Source organism: Hippopotamus amphibius, chromosome 17 (assembly GCF_030028045.1).
Source record: "Hippopotamus amphibius kiboko isolate mHipAmp2 chromosome 17, mHipAmp2.hap2, whole genome shotgun sequence".
NCBI classification, from domain to species: Eukaryota; Metazoa; Chordata; class Mammalia; order Artiodactyla; family Hippopotamidae; genus Hippopotamus; species Hippopotamus amphibius.
In genome coordinates this window covers 6,646,443-6,669,297 of record NC_080202.1, presented here as the reverse complement: position 1 = coordinate 6,669,297, position 22,855 = coordinate 6,646,443, and the positions used below count along the sequence as shown (strand labels likewise).

At 48.3% G+C, this 22,855-nt stretch overlaps 1 protein-coding gene across 1 annotated transcript in view; it reads right to left on the bottom strand.

The window, feature by feature from the left end:
* The window catches only part of LOC130840325 (myosin-13), a 49,373-nt gene that overhangs the window by 3,081 nt on the left and 23,437 nt on the right, over positions 1-22,855 (bottom strand). Inside the window, exons 18-35 of the mRNA XM_057715735.1 lie at positions 21,778-21,901; positions 20,567-20,703; positions 18,367-18,622; positions 15,943-16,185; positions 13,793-13,969; positions 12,626-12,771; positions 12,428-12,518; positions 11,161-11,550; positions 8,935-9,061; positions 8,731-8,849; positions 6,870-7,066; positions 6,334-6,517; positions 5,792-5,957; positions 4,978-5,102; positions 3,858-4,166; positions 3,574-3,777; positions 1,518-1,643; positions 1,046-1,216 (exon numbers count right to left, since the gene is read on the bottom strand). Of these exons, the coding sequence (XP_057571718.1) occupies positions 1,046-1,216; positions 1,518-1,643; positions 3,574-3,777; positions 3,858-4,166; positions 4,978-5,102; positions 5,792-5,957; positions 6,334-6,517; positions 6,870-7,066; positions 8,731-8,849; positions 8,935-9,061; positions 11,161-11,550; positions 12,428-12,518; positions 12,626-12,771; positions 13,793-13,969; positions 15,943-16,185; positions 18,367-18,622; positions 20,567-20,703; positions 21,778-21,901 (3,292 nt within the window). The remainder of the gene's footprint in view (positions 1-1,045; positions 1,217-1,517; positions 1,644-3,573; positions 3,778-3,857; positions 4,167-4,977; positions 5,103-5,791; positions 5,958-6,333; positions 6,518-6,869; positions 7,067-8,730; positions 8,850-8,934; positions 9,062-11,160; positions 11,551-12,427; positions 12,519-12,625; positions 12,772-13,792; positions 13,970-15,942; positions 16,186-18,366; positions 18,623-20,566; positions 20,704-21,777; positions 21,902-22,855) is intronic.

Below are 22,855 nucleotides of genomic sequence, written 5' to 3'. Positions count from 1 at the left end.
GTAGTTTTTAGCCAAAAAATCGTTTCACATTTAAAGTGTACAAGTGCTGGTGACCACATCCTTGGGAGGGTGGCATGAAGAATGTGTTTGGGTCTTTCCTGCTGGAAGAAGTTGTTTCCTTCTCTTTGCCTCCTCTTCATCCTCTTTCCCATCCCTTCTCCCGGGGACAACAGAGACAGTTTAACATCCTCCGCCAAGGAGCCCTTCTCGAAACTGCAAACTGGTGATGCAGCCCGTTTTAAAAAAACGAATATCCCCCTAAATACAGCTGATTGACTTTGGTGTACCTCAAAAACTGGTACAAGAGTGTAAAGCAATTATTTTCCAATAAAACAAACAAACAAACAAACAAAAACAAAACAAACCATCTGGGTCTAAAGGGAAAAACAAGGGGTATAGGAAACAAAGGGGACCACTAGCAAAGAAACTGAAAACTACAAAATAGGCTCCCAGATAAAGAAAAAGCAGGACTGTCCTGAGTATGGATTGTACTTTCCTGGCAGAGTTAGCTTGGGAGAAGCACCAGTAGCCCTGCATTTAGGATGGCCTGAGAAAGACAGCAGAACTGCGAGTTGTGTTTCAACATCAGGAAATCTGGGAAGGGAATAAGACCTGGGCATGGGAGGTGAAGGGAGACTGCAGGTTTTACGTAGGATGGGCCATTGTTTATCAGTGCAGCTTGATCCAAAAGGTAAATTACACCAAAATGTGTACTCTTATGATTGTAAAGTATGTCCTCCCCTCCATTTATGTAGATGTGAATCTGTATAAAAACAGATGTGAACATTTGAAACGTCATTACACTACAGCTATCGAGGGATATACATTCCAAAGTGGGTTTGTGTGTCTTGGGGGGTAGGGACCAGAGAGGGAGAAGTAGGGTGGACATTTAGCTCATAGGGAGTTTCACAAGTGGTCCTCAAACTGAACCTGCAGTCGACTCAGTGCCCACTTTCCTGCCACCTAAGTTTCCAGACTGTGGTTCTGCCAGAGGCGGCCATCCTGGTGTCACTTTGGGAGTGAGAGTCCTCTCCGGCCACCCTACCCGGTTCTCCAGCTTCTGGATCTGCTTCTTCCCACCCTTCAGGGCCAGCTGCTCAGCCTCGTCCAGGCGGTGCTGCAGGTCCTTCACCATCTGTTCCAGGTTCTTCTTCATCCTCTCCAGGTGGGCGCTGGTGTCCTGCTCCTTCTTCAGCTCCTCGGCCATCATGGCAGCCTGGTTAAGTTCACAGGAAGCATCAGTGGGTCACCCACCCTCCTACTCAGGTGCACAGAGGATGCTGCCAGGCTGGTACTGGGCGTGCTGATGCTCTCCTCCCTCCTGCAGCCATCACTGCTTCTGCACGACTCCCCTCCCGCTTTGCCTCTGCTGAGGCTCCATCTCCCTCTGTCTCTCCAGGAAGCCACCACTTACTGACTGCAGGGGTGAGGAGAGGAAATCTACTTGCCAGGCCCTGGCTTAGAAGCCCCGTTCTTATCTCCAGACAGCATCTCTGATAAGAAAGAACAGAGCTCACATCTGTGATGGCCTTCTTGGCCTTCTCCTCCGCATTTTTGGACTCCTGGATAGAGTTCTCCACCTCCATCTGGCACTGGGCTATGTCAGCTTCCAGTTTTTTCTTGGTATTTATCAGGCTCGTGTTCTACAAGAAAAATTAGATAAGAGGTTCAGGCTACATTTGGACACTTAACATTTGGAAGGGAGAGAGTTGGGCGGGAAAGGAAGTCAATCTCGAGAATGTTCCGTTTCTTATTTTTCACATGGGTGAAAAAAAATGAAAAAGACTTTCATTCTTGATAGGACAAAAAGTCCCAGAACAGACCCAAAAATTGTACATAAAAGAATTGAGTAAATGATAAATGTAGACGTTCAAATATTTAAGGAAGGATAGATTATTTAATTAAAGGTGTTGGAACAAGGAAATGGTTGACATAACTATGTGAAATGAAAAATAATTCTCATGATCAAAACATTATACATAGAGATGTAAGGGTGATGAGAAACGAGAAGACATCTGCAATGTGCATTACTGAAAAAATATTTCCTTCCTTGATATGTAAACAAGATAAATCATTAAGAAAAAAAGGGCAAAGGTGCAAATAGCTGAGATACACCAGAAGAAATACAAATAGCCAACAAATATGGCAAAATGTTCCATCTCATTAGTAAGCAAAGAAATAAGAATTTTTAAAATGAGGCATTTTTTCAACCATAAAACTGGTAAAGATTAAAAAAAATAATAGCCCAGTGCTCTCACATATTTTTCCAATGGGTATAAAAACTGGGACAACTTTGTTAGACAGCAATTTACAACATATTATAAACGTCTTTACTGTTCTGACCATGAAACTGTACTTCCAGGAATTTATTTACTTTTAAGAATCATAAGGAAATAGTAATCACGGATGTATGTGAAAATTTAGTCATGAAGAAGTTTGTCATAGCAATCTTCTAATCATAAAAATTTTTATTGGGAACAGTCTAAAAATATCCAACCATAGAAGACTGATTAAATAAAAGTGCCATAATACATAACTAAAATGGATTACTTTTCTGCCATTAAAAAACTTTATTGGGACTTCCCTGGTGGTGCAATGGTTAAGAATCCACCTGCCAATGCAGGGGATATGGGTTCAATCCCTTGTCTGGGAAGATCCCACATGATGCGGAGCAACTAAGCCCATGTGCCACAGCTACTGAGCCAAATGCCACAACTACTGAAGCTCACGAGCCTAGAGCCTGTGCTCTGCAAGAAGAGAAGCCACCACAATGAGAAGCCTGTGCACCACAACAAAGAGTAGCCCCTGCTCCCCACAACCAGAGAAAAGCCCGTGCACAGCAACAGACCCTATGCAGCCAAAACACAAATTAAAAAAAACTTTATCATAGAAAACTATTTTAAAATATAGAAATATGTTCATGACACACTGAATGAAAAAAAGGTTGCAAAAGTATCGATCACATTTACAAAAAATCTCATATTTATGTACAGAAAAAAGAGCCTAGAACAGAAGATTCCCAAAATGCTAACAATATGGTTGGCATTTTTCTATTTTTTGGCTAATTTCAAAAATAGTTTTTAAAGCAAGAATTTTGGGGGGAATTCCCCGGTGGGCCAGTGATTAGGGCTTCATGGTTCCACTGCAGGGGGTGCGAATTCAATCCCTGGTTGAGGAATTAAGATCCCACGTGCCACACGGTGTGGCCAAAAAATAAAAATAAAAAATAAAAAGAGGAATTTTTTAATTTTCCTAAAAGTAATTATTTCAAAAGACAATCCTAACATCTAAGCTTGTGGCTTAAATATTACAGCCTCTCTGAAGCCTTTTCCAGCCCCTTTATGCAATAATGCATCATTTCTTGCTCTGATTTCCCCATGATCTTTTATCTTTAGATAAAAGAAAGCTCACTAATCCATCCATCTAGAGACAAAGTTATTCCAAGAACTAAGCCTAATGAAAGTTGGTCTTGACCACCACTAGCTTGGGAGGAGAAGTGGGAACTCCTTTCCACTGAGCCTGAGTGCTGCCTGCCCCCAGGGTGGACCCTGAGTGGCGCCAGGTTGGACATGCCTGGGAGTGAAGGAGCTGCACGCGGTCACTGGCATCCAGCAGCTCCTGCTCTGACAGCTTGCGGGTCCGCTCCGTCTGCTCCAGGGCCACCTTCATCTCCTCCAGCTCCTCCATCAGGAGGCCATTCCTGCGCTCCACAACGGCCAGCTGCTCCTTGAGGTCCTCATTGCTCCTCAGGGCATCGTCCAGGTGCAGCTGGGAGTCCTTCGCAGGAAACCAGGGGTGAGGGCAGAGCCCAGGGCGGGCTGAGGTCCCACCAGGTCCGCCAGGGGCTGAGCACTCACCTTGAGCTGGCTCTGGACTGAGCGCAGGTGTTTCTGGGTCTCTGCCACCTGGCAGTTGGAGTGGCCCAGCTGAATCTCCATCTCATTGAGGTCTCCCTCCATCTTCTTCTTCAGCCTCACAGCATCATTCCGGCTGCGGATCTCAGCGTCCAGCGTGCTCTGCGTGGCCTCTGCTGCCCGCTGGCTGTTTCTTTTCAGCTGCTCGATTTCTTCATCTTTCTCAGAGATCTTGCGGTCAAGCTCGGATTTCACCTGGTTTAGCTCTATCTGGACACGCAAAAGCTTGCTCTCTTCATGCTCCAAGGAACCCTGATACAAGTAAAGGAGAGATTTGGGAGTGCTGGGGGCAGCCACCTTCTTGAATGAGGTCTTTCATCCCCATTATGATAAAGTGAGTATTATTAGGCTCGTTTTACAAATAAATAGAAACATACTCAAAGATGTCAAACAATTTGCTCCTAAATTGTTACTAGTAATGAAACCAGAACTGAAACTTTGTTATTAACAACCTTATGTGTTTCTGGGAGCACAGAGCATCTGTTTTGAATAAGTAAAAATTTGATTACTGTGTCTTTTTAAATAGTGACCATAAATCAGGAGCCAACCTCTTCTCTAAAAAGATAAAGACAGAGAAATTGCTCTCCTGTTATCCTACATTGTGCAAATTTCCCTAGACACATCTTAACCATCTGCCCCGCACTGGCCACAACGGATGGTTACATCAGGACAGTGTACTCTTTGGACCACATGGAATTCCCAACAGCCAAGATGACTGTGTATCACCCTCTCTTAAACCTAAGGGATTCTGAGCTGGCTCTCAGGCTGTTTGGTGATTGAGTTCTTGCTTTCTGAGAGGAAGACGTTGAGGACATAATGAACAAGTTTATTTATTCAATAGGGGAAATACGATGGACTAGAGGATGCCCAGCAGACAGGCAGCAGAGAGTGACTTGTTCCCCTACAACCCCCACCCCGCGCCCCTCCCCCGGGACGGTGGCGGGAGGGAGGCTGGATTCTTCCAATGGAGCCCCAGTGCCTCCTGGCAGGAAAGGCCCTGGCGGGTGGTCTAGTTCCCCTTCCTCGGTGCCCTGCCCTCCTCCTTCACACCCCAGACACTTGCCTCCACCTCTTCTAGGGCAGCCTGGAGGTCTGACTTTTCTTGCTCCACTTGCTTCTTGGTCTTCTCCACTTCCTGAAGATTCTTGCTCATTTCCGCAATCTGCATGGTTAAGTCAGAAATCTCTTCTGCAAAGGACAGGCTTGATTTAGGCTGTTTTCACAGGCTGTGTCTGATAACACCGGCATTTGCCAGGCAATTTGGGGATTGGTGATTATTTATGACATGCATATAGGAGAGAACAAATACAGCAAAACCTTTTGGGGGAGGTGTCGCAAGACACAGGTGTGTGGCCTCACCTGAAGATGCAGGGGGAGGAGCAACAGAACACGTATATGACCCTAAACCTTCACACAGTATACAGAATGGTCACGGAGAGGACCACGGGAGAAAATTGTGGAGAAAACACACAGAATCATAGTCTCAGAAATAGAAGGGGCTCTAGGGGGATACGGGTCTGGTCTAATTTTGTAGGTCAGGGATCTGAGATCCTAAGGCTCTAGAGACAGGATCAAGGACACAAAGCCACATAGAGACAGAATCCATGGAAGATCTGTGCTCTAGCAGAGCAGGGAGCTTAGCAGCCTGGTGAGCCCTCTGTTCTCGAGAACAGGGCTTGGCTGTAACTATGCCTTACATTGGGAGAGTGTGGATCTCGGGGTAAACTGAATAGGTGTAAGGAGTTTGTGAGACAGTGGGAAGGAGGAGGCTGTGGCCAAATGGGGGAGGGGTAGCTGGAAGAAGAGGGAAACTATCACACTCCTGTGTTGGGGAGAGAGCCGGGGGCTGTCACATCCCTGTGATGGGGAGAACTCACCTTGCAGATTTTTGTTCTCCCGTCTCAGTGTCTCTAACTGATCCACCACCTCCTCGTAGGCATTGCGCATCTTGAAGATTTCAGAACTAAGCGACCTGGACTCTTTCTGAGCAGCTTCCAACTCAGCTTGACTCTCATCCAGTTTTTGTTTCCACTCTGAGAGGACCTAGGAGATGACAGAGGGACATGTGAGAAGCCAAAAGGACCAGGGACTTGGATGAGTCATGTCAACAAGGGCCATCAGCGATGCCAAGGTTGGTCCCTTCCATCCTTAGGGACCCAAGAGGCAGGATGAGCCCCAAACTCAGGGGCTCCCAACTCTGCTACCTCTACAGAGATCTCCTGTATTCTGAAACTTTTGTTGATCTCAAAGTAATTTGAATTAGCTTTGACAAAAAACAAAGTTCCTTTTGGAGGGACCCTCACGAAAGTAAAGAGCTATCAGCCCAAACCCTCTGCACTAGGACTTGATGCTTCAGGGCCTCCCTGAAGGCATGTGCATCTCACCCATCTCTTGCATCAGTCAAGTGAGGGGGAAGAACCTTATCGAAGTTCCTCTGCTTCTTGTCCAGGCTGGCACAGGCGGCATTGGCTCGCTCCAGACCCAGCATCAGGTCATCCGCCTCTCCCTGGAGCCTCTGCTTGGTTTTCTCCAAGGAAGCGCACTTGGAGCTCACAGCCTCTGTGTTTTCCTCTGCTTCCTGGAGCCTCTGGGCCAGTTTTTTCCTAAGAGAACCAGGTTGGTTGTTGTTGTTGACAAAGGTGGACTCTTTCAGAAGTAATTGTCCGATCAGAAGGGAATTGAGCCATCTCTAAAGGACTGGAATTTGATAAAACCTAGAGTTTGATGATTGGACAGTAAGTATCAACTGAAGAATCCCCAAAATGGGCAAAGCAGTCACCTAGGAGGTGCCAAGGGGACCAGGTGGAATGGACCGTACCCCAGGGGAAGGGCAGGGAGACCTGGTCTGAGGACTTAAGAAAACGTGAAGGCCTGGGGAGGAAGAGTGGGGCTGTCCTCTGTCCCTTCCCTTGTGTCTTAGCGTCATCTCTCCTACCGTAACCTGGGAGCCCCTACTTGGCCTCCTCCAGCTCCTCTGTGCGCTGGATGGCGTCTGTCTCGTATTTGGTCCTCCACTGGGCCACCTCGCTGTTGGCCTTGGACAGCGCCCTCTGCAGCTCGGCCTTGCCTTCCTGCTCCTCTTCGTACTGCTCCCGCAGCAGGTCACCGTCGTGGCGGGAGGACTGCAGGGTGTGGGCCAGGGCTCTCTTGGCCTGCGGAATCACAGTGGCCAGGTTGCAAAACTGTTTGGCCATTTTCCATGTTAAGATATTTTTGTTTCAACCAGTGTTTCCCAACGTGAATCACTCCCTTGCTGCCTTCACAAACTTTGCTGTGGCAGAACACCTCCTGTTTTATTCACTTCATTTTTTAAAATGTTGACTACTTTATTGTATTTAAATACATTTATTTAAATGGAAAGCCATTAACACTTGCCATAAATAGAAGGTAACCAGAATAAATGCAATGGCAGTGAGGCAATGTTATCACCTTCTCGCGATGTACTTCGCTGCTGTGGCTCCATGTCCAAGGCCTACTCTCTGTGTCTTAATGAGGAAGATACACAAGTGCTAGGGAGCTGGTATCCACATTGAGACCTTCTCCTTATTTAATCAGAAGAACTGAAGTAGACTTGGAAGGGAATAATTTTCTCAGTACTTAATGCAGTATTATGGAATACTGTGACCATGAAAACCCCAAAAGCATCTTCTGGTGTCACCAGTGGGCTGCGTCCCCACCTGGGGAACTCTGACATGAGCTGTGCAGTTTCCACGGCTCTGCCCCCTTTTCCCAAGGGGGAGGGGGACATGCCCAGAGGCCTCCATCACTCACTCCCACCTGGTCCGGAAGACAACACAGCTCTCATGATAATGGTCACAAAATACTTTCTGGTTGACCTAGTGCAATAACATACATTTTCATCCTTTTAAAGACACAAATAAAAAACAAAACTTTGCCCAGGAAGGAAAGCTTAGCTGTATCCTGGTCAGAGGACAGCTTTGCTCCTGTAATGGACCTGCTCAGCCTGTGGTTCTCTCCACTCCCCCTGTTCCCCTAGTCCACCAAAGACCCCTACCATATAGTAGGAAGATGGGAGACAAATATAGCACTTCTTCTTTTTGGGAAGAGGCAGATGGAACTTGGTGGAATTCCAAAAGATTGCCCTGTTAAGTTTTAGCTGGCACATGGTGACCTCAGAATTACACTTACGCAGTTTTCCAGACTCCTGGATTCCTATTCTAGTGGTTGAACGCACACTGACAGCATTTCCTAAGAACCTATGTGTGCTGTACTTACTCTTTACTACTACGGTGTGGAAAAAGAATTCTTGCCCTCTAAGAGTTTACAGAGTAGTGGAGAGACATGTATTATGAACACAAACATCTTGATATTGACTTCAAGAACATGATGATGGTGTTTGTGTTTATGAAAATGTCCCAAGGGTGCCCCTAAAACCAAGCAGTCTTTTTGGAGGAGGAGGGCTTAAAGGTGGGTGTTGTAGTTGGTGATATGCAAAGAGTGATGAAGGAGAAAGGAGGCATTTCAAGGGGCCTGGGGTGATTGCTGGGCAGAGTGAAAGAATGCGCAGAGGCAGAGATGGCCCAGCTAGCACAGCGATGGGGAGGGGAGTTTATCAGCCCCTCCAGTGGGGGAACAGAGGCGCTCCGAAGATGGAGCACCCTGGTAGACTTTTCTATCTCTGAAGAAGGAGATCTGATGCCAAGATCCTGTGACCTCCAAGGACAGGTTCCTACATTACTACAAGGAAGAGAGGAGGAGCATCAGACTTCGCAACGTAGCACCGCCCCCAATCAGCCTCGTGACTTCTCAGGTTCTACCTGACTCTGCCTTTCAAAACAGAGGCATCCATCCTTACCTTGGTTTCTTCTTCCAGCTGCCTCTTAAGTTCCTCTAGCTGTTGGGCGAGGGCCTGCTTGCTTTTAGTTAGCTGTGAAATCAGAGCCTCCTTCTCTTCCACTTGGTGGGTCAGCTCACCTGGCAAACAGATACAGTCCCACGTCAGGGTTTGGACCACCCTCTCCCACGGCCCAGTGGGACCCTGGGCCCTGCCCTTCCTCACCATTTTGGGTCTGCAGCCTCGCCTTCTGCATGTTCAGATCATGGATTAACTGCATCTGTTGGTCATCCTTGGCTTTAATTTCATTAAATTGATCTTCCACAGTTCGGCATATTCTTTCTACATGACTCTTAAAAAAAGAAAAAGAAAGAAAGAGAGAGAGAGAGAGGAAGGAAGGAAGGAAGGAAGGAAGGAAGGAAGGAAGGAAGGAAGGAAGGAAGGAAGGAAGGAAGGAAGGAAGAAAGATGAATGTGAAAAATGGATCCCTGGTGCCCAGTATTGAATTGTTTGATAGTTTAGCTTCTCATCAGGTAAAATAAGAATAAAAATGCAGAACACATAAAGATCAGTTTAAAAACTCAGTCATTTCAGGTTTGCTTTATTTTTATTTGTGATTGCTGCCTAATCATTGATATCTTGAAACATCAGCTTTTGATAGATAAGTATTTAATGGTTTAAATTGAAAATCTCCGAGAAGATGACACTCAAAGGAACCATGGGCTCTTCTTACAATTTAGTGATTTTATTGACATGTGAATAATATTACCTTCTGCTATGTCTGTGTGTAAGCAGTATATTCAGGTGATAGTGTTAAGTATCTTATTTAATTATTAAAAAGGTTTCCTATGGTGGAGATAGCGTGGAGGGATTCACCCCACAGCCTCTAGTGGCCCATATTTTTTCGAAGTTTGTTTAAAAACCTCATATATGTTGTAGACCTCGTCCCTTCTCCTTTCACCTCATATAACATAAAATAAATACATTGAGCATGTGTTCGTCTTTAGACTGCCAAGTATGAGAATGCAGCAGGAGAGGAAGGGATATTAGATTCAAAGGAAATCCTCAAGGAGCTTAGGGCGTCTTTGAGAAGAAGACACACGAACATGAAATAATTAAATCAGGTTGTTGAAAAAGGGATATTGATTCACAAGGAGAAAAATCAAAGGCTACACCAACTTTAAACATATAAAGCAATATAAAGTGCTTCTGCCACTGGATTTTAAAATTGAAAACAGAAAGCAGACAGCAATGATGGAGATAGGGAAGGGTGTAAGGAGAGGCCAGTTATAGGCACAGCATGTGGGTGATCCTGGGGTTTCTTCTAACTCAGCAACCGGGCCTGGCTGGGGGAGAGATAGGTAGATAGAGAAAGAGAGAGCATACAAACACAACTTCTTAGAGGGAGACAAAACCCAAGAAGGGCAGAAACATGGAGAAACTGGAAAGAGAGAGCAAGGAGTTGCAGTCAGGGAGTGAGGAAGAAGTCAAGTGAAATCACGGGCAACTTGAACCCAGACCCTGAATAAGGACAGCTAGAGGCACCACGGAGGCCCCCTTAACTCTCTGATCCAAATCTCCTGTTTCTTTTCTCCATAGACACCTTGACCTTCTGAGTAACCCTCTTCATGAGGCCCACGGCCCCACCTCTGGGGTCACTGCTTTTTCCAGCCCAGCTGAGCCACCCAAGTGCAGCTCTGAGTGCCCAGGAATGAGGGCAGCTCTTGAATCTAGGAGCACAAGTCACTCTCTGAGGAAGCCTTTCCTTGGAAGTCACATGCAGAGGTGGGTGAAGTTTAAGCTTCAGGGCCCTCTTTTGCATGGGCCCCAGATCATGTAGAAGGTTCTAGATGAGGATGGGAAGCTGGTCACAAGCAAGAATATATTTCTAGGTAGGCATTTCTGGCAAATGGCCGGAAGAGGTCTCAGAAGAAAAGGACCTGAGTCTCCAAAGCACCAGTAATTTGGGACTTATTTTTCTCATTCTAAATAAATATTTACTTTCATGCTTAATTTTGTATTTATCACGTCGTATACATTTTTCTTAAAGAGCCCCTCCTCTCCTGAATTTTATGTGCTTCAAGGACACCACAAAACCTGGATCCACTGCTGATGTCATGTATAACGTCACACTGGCTCCGCCTCCTGGGGACCAATATTGTGGGCTAAGAAGCTGGAGGACCCTGCACTCTCTGGTGCAATCCATCCACGGGTTTCGTTCTAGAAAATGGCAGATGGATTGGAAGCTTTAGGGAAAGACTTGAGTCGTAGCAGATTTGTGGATCGGGGCTTGGGTGACTTGAATGAATTTGTGGAATGGGGAGCTGGTGGAAGTGGGGAGAGGGTTTCGGTTTAGAACATGCAGTGAGTTGGAGGCACTGAACTACACACACCCACCGGGCAGGTGGATGCCGCCTTGTTGTGTCTGCCAAGAGCAGAAGCATCTGGTACCTTTGACGTGGAGACGGTCTCGATGTTACTGGACATGTCGTCGATCTCCATCTTCAGCTCACTCTTCTCCTTCTGCAGCTTCTGCTTGACCCTCTGCAGGTTGTCAATCTGCTCCCCCAGCTCGGCCACACTGTCCGCGTGCTTCCTCCTCAGCATGGCTGCCGTGGCCTCGTGCTGCAGGGTGGCCTCCTCCAGGTCCCGGCGCATTTTCTGGAACTCGGCCTCCCGCTTCTTGTTCATCTCGATCTGGACCAATGTGGCCCCACTGGCTTCTTCCAGTCGCTCGCTGATCTCCTCCAGTTCCCGGGCCAGATCCGCGCGCTGCTTCTCGATCTTGCCTCTGAGCATGTGTTCTGCTTCCACCTCTTCCTCCAGCTCTTCTGTGCGGGCCTGAAAGGGTCACTGGATCAGGAAGGCTGTGGAGGGGCAGAGTCAGCCCCCTTTGGGAGGGCACGGTGGGGAGGAATGGGGGTGGGCACCATAAGGTCCAGAATACATTACAACATTAAATCCATGGGAAGAAACTGGGCAACAACCTAAGTATCCATCAGTAGGGGAATGATCAGATCAACTGTGAAGGAGCCCACGGTCTAGGAGACCATGAAGCAGTAAGATGCCCATTCATGTCTACCGTGGACAACTCTGCAGGACATATTCCTACATGAAAAGATCAAGTTGCAGAAGGATAGTCTCCATATGATAATATTTTAAATGTATATTTTTATGTGTATATATTTTATGTATATAGACATTTGAATTTTTTTTTTGGCTGTGCCATGTGGCTTGCGGGATCTTAGTTCCCCAACCAGGGATCGAACCCAGGCCCACAGCAGTGAAAGGGCCGAGTCCTAACCACTGGACTGCCAGGGAATTCCCCAGATGCATATATTTTATGTAGAAGTTTACATATACATATATCTTCCTTTATCTTTTTCTGTATATGTATGTATATCTCCTATACATTTTTTCTTTAGGTCTTAAATGTGTACATAAATCCATAGCAAAAGACCCAGAAGGATGAACGGAACTTCCAAGAAGATGGAAGAGCACTGAGCTTAGGGGTGATGCACCTTTATCAATAACATTTTGCCTTGTTGGTAATATTTTGATTATTTTCAAGGAAATCTATGTGCAACATAGAAAATTTGAATATTAATTTCAAAAAAATAGAAGAACAAATCATTCTCTCCAGCTCTAAGAGGAGGGAGACAAAAAGCAGCAAAAGAAACCCACGGGAACGTGTGCAGCGGGCGTGTTGACACTTTACCTGCAGTTCTTTAATCTTCTTCTGTAACTGCAGACTGTAAACTTGTTCATCGCCAATTTTGGTCTGTAACTGACTGATTTCCAACTCCTTCCTGCAAATAGATACACACACATATTTGAGATAACCTGAAACACTAGCCTTTTAAAGGCGGAAGCCAGCTTTTGGGCTCAAACACTGGGATGAAAACGAAAGAGCTACTTCTTCAGTTTCTCCTCTACTTGCTGCTTGTTGTTTTCTAGATCCACGATGGACTCCTGGCACAGTGTCAGGTCTCCTTCCAGCTTCCTCTTCGCTCGCTCCAGGTCAGCCCGCAGTTTCTTCTCCTGCTCTAAGCATCCCTCAAGCTGGGAAGACACAGGTGGGGAGGTGGAGATGCTGCTGGGAAACGGGCTTGCCTCTCAGCCCGGGCAGTGTCCCTGGGCCCCTGTAGGTGTGACAGCATGCCTCTGGCCCCAGGAGCACATTCCTCCTGCCTCCCCCAGTCCCCTCTCCTCCAGCAAAGGCTGGATCCCTCAGAGGCCTCCTGGTGCCTCTTTCAGCTGGTGCCCACTGGGCCTGTCCCAGGCCATGTTCCTGGTGGAAACATGGTGCCTGGGGATACATGCTGTTGCCCAGACAGGAAAAAATGGGGCTCCTATGGGCGGTCACTGCACCAGCTGTGCCTGTGAAGTTCTAGATTACGCACCATCACTCCTCTCCCCCACCTACACCATGCAACTGTGGGGCAGTTTAGGCAAAGAATGTGTGTGTGTGTATATGTGTAGGTGTGCACAGGTGTGGGTGTGGGGATGAGAGCGTGTTGGGGAGGAGCACACCTGCTCTGGCTTCAGGACAATTACAGTGATCTGGAAACATTCTAGCCATGACTAGGAGTGAAACCTGAAAACTTCAAAGCTGGCTCTTATATCAAGAACAAAAATGTAACGTGATGGGGGGTGGGGAATGGTAATTTTGTGGCCACCAATGGAACTTATTTTTAACAGAGCTAGAACAGGATCAGAGCTTCTGGAACCCAAAAGACCTACAAGTGGATGTCAAGGATGGTGGTGGTGGTGGCGGTGGTGGTGGTGGTGGTGATATTAGCAACTGACATTTTACTGAACGCTCCATGTGCTGAACTTTCCCTGCAAACCCTCCGAGTTAGAGTTAACTGTATCTCCATTTCACAAGGTGGGAACTGAGACTTCACAAATTCAAGCAGCTCACTCAGCATTCCAGACTTGTTTGGAATGGGCTGAGTTCTGAACTCAGGGATTCTGACTCTACAGAGTCGGAACCGTCAACCCCTGTGTCCTGTGTAGACCCCGTCTTGCCTGCGCTTCAACAGGTAATCAGTGTTAGGGCAAAGTAGTGAAATATCCTCACGTCATCTGCTTGCTGCTCCAGCTTGGCATTTATTTTGATTAGACCATTGACTTTGTCTTCTTCAACCTGAAGATCATCCAGTGTTTGCTGATGGGCTTCCTGCAGAGATTTCTTCTCTTTGGTCAGTTTGGAAATGTTTTCTTCAAGCACTGTCATTTCTTCTGAAAGATTCTTTACCTAAGAGAATATCAACACCGATTGAAAGTTCAAACAATTAAACCAGAAGCTCCAGCAAAGGCTATTGATTCTTTCTTTCCCTTTTCTTTGACTTTTTGTTTCTTGGCTACGGCTTCTTTGCCTCCCCAGCAGGTGCTTGCTGTGTTGGCTGCATCATCCTGAAATTGGCAGCCTCTGGGCTTTTTAAATCCTCGCTGGCCTATCACAGAGCCTCAAACCGTCCCCTTAAGGATAATTCCTTTAAAGAGGGTGTTAGGGCTTCCCTGGTGGCGCAGTGGTTAAGAATCCACCTGCCAATGCAGGGGACATGGGTTCAATCCCTGGTCCGGTAAGATCCCACATGCCACGGAGCAACTAAGCCCGTGCACCACAACTACTGAGCCCAACGTTCTGCAACTACTGAAGCTCAAGCACCTAGAGCTCGTGCTCTGCAATAAGAGAAGCCACGCCAATGAGAAGCCTGTGCACCACAACGAAGAGTAGCCCCCACTCTCCACAACTACAGCAAGCCTGTGTGCAGCTACGAAGACCCAATGCAGCCAATAAATAAAAATAAATTTAACAAAAAAAATTTTTTTAAAATAAAGAGGGTGTTAACATGGTACAAGGAAGGACATGGATAAATTCAAATATGCTGCCTCTTGAAGACAACACAACAGTCTATATTCATCACACTACATCCATGGGGATTTGTTTATTAGCTGACCAGGGTTTGAAGGACAGGCCTGAGGGGCTATGCAAGAAAATCCAGAACGGGAGTGCTATGTGTCAGGAAGCAGGACCAGGGCACCAACCATGGAGCTTTAAGGCATTCAATTGAACTCTATTTCCATGTACGACACTCTTCCAGATCAGAAGTTGTTAATTCCTGCCCCATGAGCTGCATCTAGCCATAGAGGTTCTCTTTAGTCCATATAATAGTTTACAACTTTTGAGCAAGTTGCAAACATTGAGAGAAAATGAGATTTCACATGAAATCTGGGCTGTCTGGTTTTCGAGGGACATGGGAAGCTCTGGCAGTGCTGGACTTACATTCCCGCCTGGGAGCAGTTGGCTGGCACTGGGTTGTGGCCGCCACTGCGGGCAGGGCAAGTACTCTCCAGTTTTCCCCATCACCTCCCTATCACTTCCCGGTTGTTTGTCTGATACTGACTCGAGTCATCTCACATCTGGCCAGCCTCATCCCTGCCTCCACCTCACTGGCAACCATTATGATGTGAATCGTGACTTGTGTTCTTCATTTATTTTTGTAAAGTGTATATATGTTGCGTGCATGTAATTTTCGTCTAGCTCAATGGTATCATGCTGTGTATTTCTTTTTCTTCCTTTGTCCCCGCACTCAGCACTAGGTGTTTTACGTGCATCTTGTTGCCCTAATGGCTGTGTAGTGCACCCTGCGGTGTGTCCTCTGCCTCTTACCTCTCCCTTCCCCCAGGGTGGACTCTGATCCTGCCTGCAGCATCCCCCCACCACAAGCAACGCTGCCACGAACATCCTTATACCTGTCCCCTTGTGGACCTGGCAGAAGAATTCCCTGGCCTATACACCCAAGAGCAGAATCACTGGATTGAGGGATGTGTGGATTCTTAATTCAACTAAGAATTTCCAGATGGCTTTCCGAAGGCTGCATAAAGTCTACACTTTACCAGTAATGCACGAGGGTCCCTGTACCTCTAACCTCCCTGCCAGTCCCTGGTGTGGTCCAGCTTGCCGCCTCCTTCACCACCTGCCTCCCTCATTGTCTGCCTGGCCTTGTAGGCGCGCTTGTTGGCTCCCCTGGGCCAAGTGATTCTCCTGAAGGATCCCTTGGTTTTGTGGAGGAAGGGTTGGGCTGGAAGTTGGCGGTGCAACCAGGCAGGCAGCAGGAGTGGGGGAAGAGCCTACAGGGTCCAGAACAGGGCAGAGGCGGACTCGCTGGGATGTGACCACCCGTCTCCTCACTCCCCTCTCACTTCTGGGCCGGGCACGCCCACCTTGTTCTCCGTGGCGTGCTTCTCCTTCTCCACCTTGGTCAGGGTCAGCTCCAGGTCGTCAATGTCTCTTTTGAGGGAGGAGCATTTATCTTCCAGGTCCCTCTTCTTGGCCACCAGCTCAGAATTCATCTCCTCCTCCTCCTCCAGCCTCTCGTTCTGCTCCTTCACTTTGGCCTCCAGCTGAATCTTGCTTCGGATGAGCCCCTCGCACCGCTCCTCCGCATCCATCAGGTTCTCTGCTTCCTGAAAGAACCAGAGCGTTATGTTTTCTTAAAAATTGGTTTCATTGACGTATAGTTGATTTACAATGTCCTGTTAGTTTCTGCTGTACAGCAAAGTGATTCAGTTATACGTGTACATATTCTTTTTCATACTCTTTTCTGTTATGCTTTATCACAGGATATTGACTATAGTTTCCCGTGCTACGCAGTAGGACCCTGTTGTTTATAGATTATTTTATTTATATTTATTGGCTGCATTGGGTCTTTGTTGCTGCACCCGGGCTTTTTCTAGTTGTGGAGAGTGGGGACTACTCTTCATTGTGGTGTGCGGGCTCCCATTTTGGTGGCTTTTCTTGTCGCGGAGCTTGGGCTCTAGGCGTGCGGGCTTCAGTAGTTGTGGTGCACAGGCTTAGTTGCTCCGCGGCATGTGGGATCTTCCTGGAGCAGGGATCGAACCCATGTCTCCTGCATTGGCAGGTGGATTCTTAACCACTGTGCCACCAGGGAAGCCCAGATCATTATTTTTTAATCAGCCTCTTGACCAGCCCCAGAAGGGAAGGGCTTTGTCCTCCAAAAGCCCATTATCTGGACCCAAGTCAGGGAATGGGTCACGGCCACACACATACACGCACATGCACACACACACACACGCACACACACACAGACACATTTATCATCCAAATACTTTTTTTTAAGCACTAAGGATGTCATCCACTTAATAGACATTCACCTAAAATAATTGCAAGCAAAGGCGTTCATGGCGTTCTTAAAGCCTCTGCAAATTTACCACATTTGGATGCCTGGCTCTCTCCCTCTTCCTTCTACCATGGGTTGAAAAACAACTCATCTACTCTGTGCTTTTGCAAGCTAACCAAGATTTCACAAACATGAGTACCTTTTTAGACTCTCATCAGGAAAGTGCTCCCTGTCTCCTTAGCCCCGCCTCCTCGAGCCGCAGAACAGAAAACTCCAAATAGATAGAAATAAGTGATTAAATACATCCGTGTCCCAGAAGACTTTGTATTGAGTCTCTTGGACTGGCCAAGATTAGCTGATTATGCGCTTAAATGTAATCAAGCTATGTCTTCTCCTACCAGAGGATTGTAAAAACTGGACACACATTTCAAGGTAATGGATGAAGAGAGTCTGGCAAGAATAGCCTCTGTGTTTGTTGAACGTGTGCTGTATGCTGGCATTGTACAAGCATGAGCTCACCTGATCCTCCCAACAACCCTACAAGGTGGGTACTATTGTTGTGCCCATTTTACAGATGAGAAGACTGAGGCACAAAGAGGATGAGTCACCTGCCTGAGTCACCTGCCTGGGGCACACAGCTGCCAAGTGGGGGATCTGGGATGTAAACCTGGAGATCTGATTTCAAAACTTGTTCTTGTGCCCACTGTGCTTGGAGAAGGATTCCTAACAGCCACACGTACTGACTGGGAAAGTGAAAAGGGGAGGAGGAAGTGCTGTGCACTTAAGGCAAAAGATAGAAGTAGTGGGGGTTTATTAAAAAGGGCAAATGATAAATGTCTTAACTCTGTAAAAAGAGACCATTACACTGCCAGAGTGTTAGGTCCTGGATAGATGTTTTCACTTTCCCTATTTCTTTGATTAAAAAATGCATATCTTTAAAGCATTTTTATTTTATTTTATATTTGCTTTAAAGGAAATGAGCAGTAATTTATGAATTATGTATATATAAAACATTTTTAGAGTATAATTGTTTTCTCAAAAATCACATATATAAAATTACTTTCTACTTTGAATTGAATGATTTAGTTAATTAATTTTTGCTGCACTGTGTGGCTTGCGAGATCTCAGTTCCTCAATCAGGGATTGAACCCTGTTCATGGCAGTGAAAACCACTAGGCCACCAGGGAACTCCCAGTGATTTTTTTTTTACACGATTTTTAAAAAAGACCTGGTGCATTCCTGACAACTTTTTATTATGATGACAGACACATCCCCCTCATGCCCACAGCAAAATACATCCAACCCCACTAGGAAAGACAGGGAGAAATCAGACCGAGCAGAAATTCACTTTGCAGATATGTTTTCCACAGTGCTCTGAGTCCGCAGAGCCGGGCCGGCCTCCCTCACTGGCAGGGTAATGATGCAATACCCCGTAGGCCCACTGGGTGACACCACTGTCTCTTGAATAGACACTGATGGGGCCTCTTGGTCTCAGGGAGATACTTACAGACTGGACCTGCAACTGGAGGTCATTCTTTTCCTGCAGCAGGGATACCATTTTCTCCTCCAGCTCCTTCCGACGCGCCTCAGATCTGGCCAATTCTTCCCTGGCTCTCTCAAAGTCTTCCTTCATGGTGGCCATCTCCTTCTTGGCCTCCGCGCTCTTCAGCAGCGGCTTGATCTTGAAGAACAGGGTCATCCAGGGCCAGTGCTTGACGTTCATAAAAGATCGGATGTTGTACTGGATGCAGAAGATGGAGTCCCTGTGCATCATCAGGACGGGGATTAACGGACTGCAGCAAGGCCCAGTCTCCCCCCCTCGCCCCCCAGACCCCAAGACTGTCACCCCAGCCAGGTGGGAAGGAGGTACGGCCAAGCTGTGCGGATCCTAAGGACTCCAGAGTCCCTTCTGCGACTGAGGAGCAGAGAAAACAGCACGTGCAAATCTGGGAGGTGAGAGAGGGCCCAGGCCATTAAGATCTCGCATCCTCCTGGCTTCCACCCCGACCACCCTACTGAAAATGCTCAGCCTAAGGTAGTCAGTGGCCTTTGATTACAATGAGATGAGCATCTTTCGTTCCTATTCTATTGGGTCTTTCTCCCATATATGAGTTGTTCACTCACACCTTTTTTAAAAAATTTGTTTTTTGGGTGGTGTAGTTGATTTACAATGTTGTGTTAGTTTCAGGTGTACAGCAGAGTCAATCAGTTATACATATACATATATCTGCTTTATTTTAGATGCTTTTCCCATATAGGTCATTACAGTGTATTGAGTAGAGTTCCCTGTGCTATACAGTAGGTTCTTATTAGCTCTCTATTTTGTAATATATAGTAATGTGTATATGTCAATTCCAATCCTTCTGCCTTTGATTCCATGATAGGACAGTCTTCCTGTTTTACTGTATTTTGCCATATTGGCTCCTGCTTCCTACTTCAGTGTTGGTGTCCACCCAGGACCCGTCTCCAGCCCACTGGTCACCTCCCAGAATTGATCTGTTTCCTTGCCTTCCCAGAATTGATCTATTTCCCAATTGAGACTATAGCCCACATCCCAGCGACATCAACAATATCTTCCACTCCTCATCCTCCACAGCGTTGTGTCAAGCTCATGTGAACTTGAAAACCTGCTTTTCTTTCCTTTAAACTGGTCCCTTCTCTGAGATTTTTTTCATTTCCACGCTGGCTTCCTTTCCCTTCACTGAGCTAGATGCCTGGGAGGTGTTCTCAACGAGTCTGTAATGGTGTGTTGTGGCGAGGACAGGGTTAGGGCTGCACGGGGTGTCGGGGAGTTGGGAGAAGGGGCTCCCATCGAATTCCCTCTCCCTGACATTCCCGCACAGGCCCAGCCAGCGGAGCTGCTGTTCCTCCTGTTGAATTCTTGAAGGAATAAGGCACTTCAAGCTTTCTTCAATCCCTCCCCTCTTTCCCATCATCTGTTCCCTAATTCGGGTCCCTGTCATCTTTTATTTGGACTTCGGCTACAACCTGGTCTTGGCCCCTCTTGTGCCCTCAGGCCTGCTCTTTCTGTAGCCGCCAGAGTGACCTCTCTGAGTGTGTGTGTATGTGTGTGTGTTTTCGGCTGCACAGCATTCAGGACATTAGTTCCCCGACCAGGGATTGAACTCATGCCCCCTGCAGTGGAAGCACAGAGTCAACCCCTGGACCGCCAGTGAAGTCCCCCAGAGCAACCTCTCTGAGCTACAAATCTGCTCCCTCACCCGTCTCCTCCACGGCTGCCCATCAACTGGAAGACTTAACCTGGGCTCTTTAATGTGGCACGTGGGGACCTCCACTGCCAGCCTCTCACGCCTCGCTCCAATCATGTGACCTGCTTGTCCGTTTCCTTCCCCCCAAGGCCACCCTTCCTCAGTCCATGCGAAGCCTCCTTCAGAAACTTCTTTCTTGCTGACCCCTTCATGCCAACCCCAACCAGTACCCCCCTTGCCCCGAATATAACTGACATTGCGCTTGTCACAGGCATTAAAGTTAGCCAAGCACGTGTCTGCTTTCTGCTCCTCGGCAGGCTCCTGGAGGCCGGGGCTCATTTCTGCATCCCCAGGGCCAAGCAGAGGCCCCAGCACAGAGCTGCGGCTCAGCAAAGGTGGGCTAAAGGGATGACCAAGTAAATTAATATCCCACGACTAAAGCAGGAAGCGATAATCAGCTCCAAGGAGGAGGGCAGGGGAGGCGAGGGTCTGCGTCACCTCCTCTCCATCATCTTCTTGAACTCCACCCGCATCAGGTACCCCCGGCACAGGGCCTGCATGCCTGTCATCAGGGTCGCCAGCTTCTCGTCCCTCATCTCCTCCAAGAGTCCCAGGAGCCCAGCTTTGAAAAACACCTGCGTTACAGGAGAGACAAGCCCTGCTTCATCCTCAGCAGGTGTCCTCGAGGGAGGCTGTCTCTGCCCAACCCCAGCCCACAACCTTCAAGGCCCTGGGTTGGGACCAGCAGCCATCTGGCTATCGGGACCCGGTTTTCGGAGGCTGTGGTCTCTGCAGGAGCCCCTCCTGCGTCCTGTTCCAAAGTATGCCCCAGGCCACACCAGCCCACGTGGATCGATTCTGATGGAGCTCACATGCAGGAAATAAGGATGAGGCGGGAAAGTAACTACAGGTGCAACTGGGCCCAGATGTGGAGAAACTCACAGACACCTCTGCCTCCCCATCCTCCTCTCTCTCCGCCCATCGGAGGAGGCTGGTCCCACCCTCGGGACCCCTCCCCACACCGCCCACACCAGCAGGGCTTCCTCCCCCCTGTGAGGTTCCAAGGAAATGGGGCACCCTTGGAGGCAGCAGGCCCTTCCCTGATGGGGGTGATGTTCCCTGACCCCAGCCTGGCCCTTTTCCGGAAGTAGAGCTTTGGAGTCGGGCCAGGATTTGCAGCTGGCCTTTGTCACCCACTATCCATGTGACCTCGAGCAAGTTTCTTGTCCTCTGGGAGCCTCCCAGTAATCCCATGAGGTAAGTACCACCCTTATCACCATCAGGTTATTGGGAAGATTCAATGAAATGTGTATGGAAGGCTTGTCACAGGCCTCAGTGCACATGTGCTCAATAAGAGTGATCATTTTTATTGATTATAATTCTTCTCAAGTCCTCTCTGTCCCTGGAATTCTTTCTGTGTTTTCTGATCTCTGGGCTCCTTCTCCCTTTAGGGGCGCTCTTTCTCCATCGCTTCCTTCTGTTGCCGGTGGGGCTTGGGCTTCCAATTAAGCCTCTAGACACTTAAAACCAGCAGGGAGACAGAACTTCCTATACCTGGACACAGAGTTCCCTTGGCCTGGGCTACTGGGCAAGGGGTGGCTGGGCTGACTGGAAGGGGAAAGAGACCCCTGTCCTCCCATCAGCTCGTGAGCAGCCCAGGGCTGGGGGTTACCCGGGGTGGGGGCTGTCCCAGCCCGACAAGCGCTCACCTTGGTGTGGCCAAACCTATATTGCTCGCGGTCCACGTTGATGGAGTTCAGAAGCTTCTCGGAAGCGTTTTTGCTGTCAATGAACTGCCCCTCTGGGATGGCGCTGGCACTGAGGATCCGGTACCTGACGAGGGAGGGAGAGGGGCGTCAGTTTTAGGGCCTGAGTGTGAGTGGTCTGGAGAGGGGCCTCTGGGCACAGGGCCTTGGGCAGAGCCGGGAGGATGCTCAGCCCAGCTGTTTCCTGACGGGGCTGCTGTTTCCTGCTCCTCCCTGCTCAGGCCCAGCGGCCTCAGAGCCCTGGAGGGGCCCAGCCCAGTCACTCTGTGATGACCCAGCCCAGAGAGGCCACAGCCTCCCCTGTCCCATGGGTACAGCTGGGACAGGAGGAGGTGCTGTCCCTTGCATCCGGGATGGAGTCTGCGAGGCAGACGCCAGGGAGCCACTGCAGCTGAGGGGACAAGGCTGGGCCAGCAGCTGGTGCAGCACTCGGGAGCCGAGGAGACACCTCACCCTCACTGGATCCCTGCACCGGGGAGGCTGGGTCAGGACTGGCCTCTACCAGATGGCAGTGCTGGGGATGGTAGAGGTTTCAGCTGGGGAATAAAATTTCCCAAGTGGATTCAACTCCTAAGAAAGGCTCCATACCTGAGACCAGGCCTTCTAGAACCTTCTCCTGCTCCTGCCTTAGAAGGAAATGGAATATTATACAGTGACTAGCTTGGCAGGGGGGAATCTAGGGGTTGATTTTAGGCAAGTGGGCCATGGCAGGAGGGAGAGAAACGTCATGGAAGGAAGGCCAGAGGGGTGCATGGCTGGAAGGGTGCTTTCAGAGGAAATGGTCCTTATCTGACTTAAAAGAGCCTTGAAATCAGCTGTGACCTGCATGCTGATGGTCATTCTAGAGGGTCCTCTTTCCACCACTTCCCTGGACAAGGCCTGGACCTGTGGGCCCAGAGGGCAGCTGGGAGAAGAGTATTGGTCTAGAGCAGGGGTCTCAGATGGGGGCAGTTTGGTCCCCGGGCCACTGGGCAATGTCTGGAGATTGAGGAGGTGTTGTTGCTACCAGCAATCGTGGGTA